General features: G+C 46.4%; 1 protein-coding gene across 1 annotated transcript; it reads left to right on the top strand.

Annotated features, from left to right (window-relative positions):
- LOC8082038 (probable LRR receptor-like serine/threonine-protein kinase At4g36180) lies at positions 3,800 to 5,419 on the top strand. The gene has a single exon (XM_002451149.2). The coding sequence runs from the start codon at positions 3,899 to 3,901 to the stop codon at positions 5,075 to 5,077; it is 1,179 nt and encodes a 392-aa protein (XP_002451194.1). The 5' UTR covers positions 3,800 to 3,898; the 3' UTR covers positions 5,078 to 5,419.

The following is a 6,346-nucleotide window of genomic DNA, read 5'->3' as shown; positions in this document are numbered from 1 at the left end:
TGCTTGACGTCATCATGAAAAAAAGCGAAACATTTATTTCAAATTTCTATAACTTTTCAATGATGTATCTATTTTTAATTCCGTCTACACCGTTGTGTTCAACGTGACGAGACGAACAAAACTAGACCCCACTTCTATATGTTTCGAAGATTTTTATTTTTCTAGTAGCAATTTATTTATATTAACTTATAACATATAAGTTATATTGCTAATTTATTCTGCTAAGTTATGCTGCTAACCTATTATGCTAAGTTGTATTGTATAACTTTTGTTTGTGTATAATAACTGTGTAACTTTCTATATACACTAGCGTGTTGTGTAACTTATATACATAAGTTGTATTGTGTAAATTATGTCTCCCTCTATTCCAAATTACAAAATGTTTTGATATTTCTACATATATTGATTTTGTTATGTATATACATATATAGTTGTGTCTAGATATATAGTAAATTCAATTTAGAAAAGTCAATATGTCTTATAATTTAAAATAGTGGGAGTAAACTTATGTACATAAGTTATATAGTATAACTTTTTTGACGACGACTAAGTTAGCAATGTTGAGTTATTCCTCGAACTTATGTTGTCTAGAAACACTGCTAAGTTAGTACTGTTAAGTTTACCGTGAACGTTATGCTTTTTAATTCCGTTTTATAAGTTATGAGCACATGCTTCTTAAAAAAATATAAAAAAAAATTAAAGGACAGGTGATCTAGCAAAAGAAAGTGAAAAAAAAATCGAATGTCTTAGAAGAGAAAGAGAAACCATTATTGTTCTGTCTAAAAATAAAAAGTAACATATGTACTTTCCAAAAAAGAAAAGAAAATTGCTGTCGGAAATTGATCGCTGATTTTGTTTCTGCTGAACGTTCGTGAAATAGGAGCGTCGCTTTTTAGGCTCGATGAAAAATACTACTACTAGTAGTCAACATTTAAAGAATAAATCCGATCCACCTGTTCGAGATCATCACCATGAAACAACAACCGCGATGAATGAGGCCGTTGTCCAAACGAGAGAATTGGTTAGTAGCTCCTCAGCTCTAGCTAGGCTGTTCGCTTGAGCTTATTTGTCAATATGTCAGTTATTTTGGAGTATTTTTTTTTAAAATAAATTAGCGAACAATACTTTTAATCATAACTGCTTAGATAAGCGAACAATAAATCTGCGGAATATGTTAGATTGATAACGGCAGAGAGCTCAAAAAGTCACGGCTGAAAATATAAAATCGTAAAATCTCTGTAAACGCTTGTATAGCTTATTTAGGCACCGATGTAAAGAACAAGCAAAAAAAATAATAATAAAAATTACTTCTGACCTGGCCATCGAAAGAAAGAATGAGAAGCGGATGAAGAAAATATTTTATTGTTCAGTGAGGTTATACTAACAACATGATGAGAAATTATACATTAACCCAAATTCTACTAGCATGGGACATGATGCCCTGGCGGTTCTCCTTTGCTCCTTAGGGTAGTCATAATGCTACAAACTATGGCCTTGTTTAGTTTCCAAAAATTTTTCAGATTTCCCGTCACATCGAATCTTTAGACACATACATAAAGTATTAAATATAGACAAAAATAAAAACTAATTGCACAGTTTAGTCGAAATTGACGAGATGAATCTTTTGAGCCTAGTTAGTCCATGATTGGACAATATTTGTCAAATACAAACAAAAGAGCTACAGTGTCGATTTTGCAAAATATTTTGGAACGAAACAAGGCCTATATGTAATTCGTATACTTAGGCCTTGTTTTGTTCGCAAAAAATTTCAAGATTCCCCGTCACATCAAATCTTTAGTCGCATGCATGGAGTATTAAATATAGACGAAAATAAAAACTAACTGCACAGTTTACCTGTAATTTGTTAGATGAATCTTTCGAGCCTAGTTACTCCGTGATTGGACAATGTTTGTCAAATAAAAACGAAATGCTACAGTAGCCAAAAACAAAAAATTTTGCTAACTAAACAAGGCCTTATTACTTTTTATAGACACTGTATAAAAACTATGATCTCAATATATAGTTTTTATATAATATTTTTTAATCCAACCACATATATTCTCTCTTCATTCTCTACCAACAATATCACTTTATGTCTTAGTTCTCGTGTAGATATGGTTTCTAACTTAGGCCTTGTTTAGATGCACTCAAAAAACCCAAAAGTTTACAAGATTCTCCATCACATCGAATCTTGCGGCACATGCATAAAGCATTAAATATAGAAAAATAACTAATTGCACAGTTTACTTGTCAATTGCGAGATGAATCTTTTAAGCGTAGTTAGTCCATAATTAGACAATATTTGTCAAATACAAACGAAAATGCTATAGTGTTAAAATCTAAAAAAAAATTTGCATCTAAACAAGGCCTTAGACTCAAGCCTTGTTTAGTTCACTCTAAGAAACAAAAAAACTTTTCAAGATTCTCTGTCATGTCGAATCTTACGGTATATGTATCGAGTATTAAATATAGATGAAAACAAAAACTAATTACACAGCCTAGTTACTCCATGATTGTACAATGTTTGTCAAATAAAAATGAAAGTGCTGCAGTGTCAAAATTCAAAAACTTTGTAGATCTAAATAAGGTCTCAGTCTCTATGATTTTTGCTCTCCTCTCCCATAACTACCTTATCCCATCAAAAAATACTTAAATAACAATATAATTAATGTCTTTAAAAACTATGAATTTTTTTTACCGGCATTGCTCGCCTCCAGCTCCCTTGGCCCCGGAAAGGTGCATGCAACGCGCGAGACGACAGGACATTTGGATAAAGATCTCGGCGATCATGCCCTACTAGCTTTGCTAGACCAACTTTTTTGTCCCCTGCTTCTACGAGTAGTGATAAGTTATATAACCCATGATTAGGGCAAAACAAAGCACAACATGACAAGGGCAAGACGGAGATGCTGCTGCTGCCTGAAGAAAGCATACACAATCCAAACCAACGTCCCATTCTTTTTTTTTTTTCTTTGCATGCTCGCCTCCCCAGGACACCGGAATCATCAGTCAGGCCCGCAGGCGTGGCGCGTGGAGATTCGTGCTCGCGGCCGCAGGACTCGCGTGGCCCCACATGACAGCGACGGTGAGGCGCACGGGCTGGGCCGCTGGCCCGTCCTTGGCCAGCTGGCTGCGGCCTCTGTTTCCGTGCTGCACCGGTAGTCCGGTACTGTATATCGCTGGCACGTGGGGACCCGAGCCACAGTGGGGCCCAGACCTCAGCGGGAGGACTGTACTGTGTGTGGGACCGTCTGTCTGTGGTAGTAGTACGCGCCAGCCCAGCCCAGCCCAGCAGGTGCACCGCGGCGACACGGAGAGCGAGGACCCCTCCTGGCCCCACGCGCAGCGGCTCCCCCCCTCTCCCTGTCACGTGGGGTACAGTAACAGACGTTGGTGGGGCCCGCTCGTCACTGGTGCGCCACCCACCGGCCCACGTCGTCCCAGCCATTCCTTTCCTTCCACCCCAAGACAAACAAACGGGTCCGACTACCGGACCCACCGCCAGTGACACACTGGTCCGACGTGGCTCGCACGAAAGGCCGCGACCTGGGGCTTCCTCAGCACACATTGACCTCCGTCTCCTGTCCCCTCCCTCCTCAGTCCTCCACCGCGCACGGCTTCCGATGCACGGGCTCGCCCACCAATCCCTGACGCTGCCATGCGGGACCCACCCTACGTAGCCGGGCCCCGTACGTCTGCGACACCCCCCTTCGCCTAGCTGGGCCCCCACCGCCTCGTCCGCACGCGCTTCAAAGCACCCATCCCCATAGTCCTCTCTGCCCTTGCCCTTGTCCCCAAGCTCACCACCAGTCAGTCCACCGCCACCCCACTCCGCCGCCAGGGAGTGCGCCGCGCAGCGAACTCGCCCGCCGCCGTCAAGCCTAACCCGGCGAGGGCCATGGCCTCGCGCCTGCTGCCATTGCTCGCGACACTCCTCCTGCTCGCGGCGGCGGACGCCACGCTCCACCCGGTGGACTACCTGGCGCTACAAGTGGTGCGGCGGTCCCTGACGGACCTCCCAGGCTCGCGCTTCTTCGCGTCCTGGGACTTCACGGGGGACCCCTGCGCCTTCGCGGGCGTCTCCTGCACCTCCACCGGCCGCGTCGCCACGCTCGCGCTCGGCGACCCGCGCGCGGGCGCGCCGGGGCTCTCGGGCACCTTCCCGTCCGCCGCCATCGCCACGCTCCCCGCGCTCACGTCCCTCTCCCTCGTCCCGGGCCGCGTCACGGGGACTCTCTCCCCCGCCGTCACCTCCCTCCCGTCCCTCCGCTTCCTCGCACTCGCGGGGAACCTCCTCGCCGGCGACCTCCCGCCCGCCTTCGCGCCCGCGCTCCGCACCGTTGACCTCAGTAAGAACGGGTTCACGGGGCGGATACCGACCTCGCTCCTCCAGCTCCGGGACCTCCGGACGCTCATCCTCTCCCACAACGCGCTCGCCGGCGAGATCCCGCGCGGGGTCAGGTCGCCGCTGCTCCACCTCGACCTCCGGAGCAACCGTCTGTCCGGCGGGGTCCCGCCGCTGCCAGGCACGCTGGTGTACCTCTCGCTGGCGGGGAACCGGCTGTCGGGACCCGTCGGGGCCGTGCTGCGGCGGCTGAACAGGCTGTCGTTCCTCGACCTCGGACGGAACTGGTTCTCCGGCGAGGTGCCCGGGGAGGTGTTCGCGTTCAGCCGGATCGGGTACCTGCAGCTCCGCAAGAACGCCTTCTCGGGGGAGCTTCGTCCGGCCGGGCGCGTCCCGCCGGGCGCCACCGTGGACCTCAGCCACAACGCGCTGTCCGGCGCCGTCCCGCCCGAGCTCGCCACGGCATCCGCGGTGTACCTCAACGGGAACAGGTTCGCGGGCGAGGTGCCGCGGGAGGTCGCCGCGGCGGCCGAGGCGGGGCGGATGCGGGTGCTGTTCCTCCAGGACAACTTCCTCACGGGGATCGCTGTGGGCGGCGTGCCGGCGAGTGCTGCCGTGTGCGCGCACTGGAACTGCGTCGCGCCGCCGCCGGCTGTCGTCGCCGCGTGCCCTGCCAAGGGCGGCAGGGGACGCCGCCGGCCGCAGACGCAGTGCCGCGGCCGGGCGGGGTGAGTTCTTCTTCACACGGAGAAGGGCTTTTGGTTGGGTTTAGTGGGTAACGATGATGGTAAGGAGGTCTCATGGCTCATGAGACCCACAAACCACAATGATTAGTAATAATTCTTGGTGTATATCTTTTTTTAGTTTGTGGTCAATCCTGAGATATAGGGCTGTGATTTTGTCAGTAGGACACGTGGACGGCGGATGATGTCGATGTTTGTCGTTGCAAATTACTACTACATAGGAAAAGTTTGTGTAAAGGAAAAAGTTAGAATTAAGGTGCTTTCATGTTGTTTGGTCTCGACTTTGAAATCAAATGGAAAAAAAAAACCCCCCACAATTTCTACTCTGTCACCAATTTTGCAGGAGGCATTATCTTATCCTTATGAATTCATTCATATCAAGTTTGCTCCACATAGTCCATAGCCATCTTAATTCACAATGCATATATTTTGCCAATGCCAAGTGGATTCATACACTGAAGACAGAGTCAAGATACTAAATTCCTTTTTCTGCACCTTTCCACAATGTTCAGTTCAGCTAAAGAATGTTCAGTTCAGCTAAAGTGACTTCTATTCATATTCAGAGTATTTGGTACTCAAATTGAACAGGCTAGCGTTTTGCATCATACTTGATTCATGCAAAATTTTGCTGCACATAATGCATATTGTGGCATAGCTGCTTCTGAGGCCTTGTTTAGTTACCAAAATTTTTCAAGATTCCCCGTCACATCGAATCTTACGGCACATGCATGAAGCATTAAATATAAACGAAAACAAAAACTAATTACACAGTTTACCTGTAAATCGCGAGACGAATCTTTTGATCTTAGTTAGTCTATGATTAGATAATATTTGCCACAAACAAACGAAAGTGCTACAGTAGCGAAATCCAAAAATTTTTCCAAACTAAACAAGGCCTGAATTTTGCGGAACTAGTATATTGACTTCTTTATAGGACAGAGTCTTTGATCTTTCCAATTGTCGGTTGTATCTTATGCATTTCCACTGTGAATGGTAAAGCAAATGTGACAATTCTGTTTTCCTTTCGACGCCTATAAACACTAGTACAGTGCAAGCTGTAATAATAGATTATATTTGTTTTCCAGTCCTCCATTGTATCTGATCCATTTCTGTTGTCAATGGTAATAAGCACTGGTACAGTACAAGCTGTAATAACAGAGTTGTGGTTGTTCCTGAATTCTTATGTGTGGTCCAAACAAAACTACAGCACACAACTCCCAAATCTGTACTGATGTTGAGGTTATTCGATATCGAAATT

This window comes from Sorghum bicolor, chromosome 5 (assembly GCF_000003195.3).
Source record: "Sorghum bicolor cultivar BTx623 chromosome 5, Sorghum_bicolor_NCBIv3, whole genome shotgun sequence".
Taxonomy (NCBI): domain Eukaryota; kingdom Viridiplantae; phylum Streptophyta; class Magnoliopsida; order Poales; family Poaceae; genus Sorghum; species Sorghum bicolor.
Note: the sequence above shows the minus strand (reverse complement) of the source record. Positions and strands in the feature narration are given on the sequence as shown.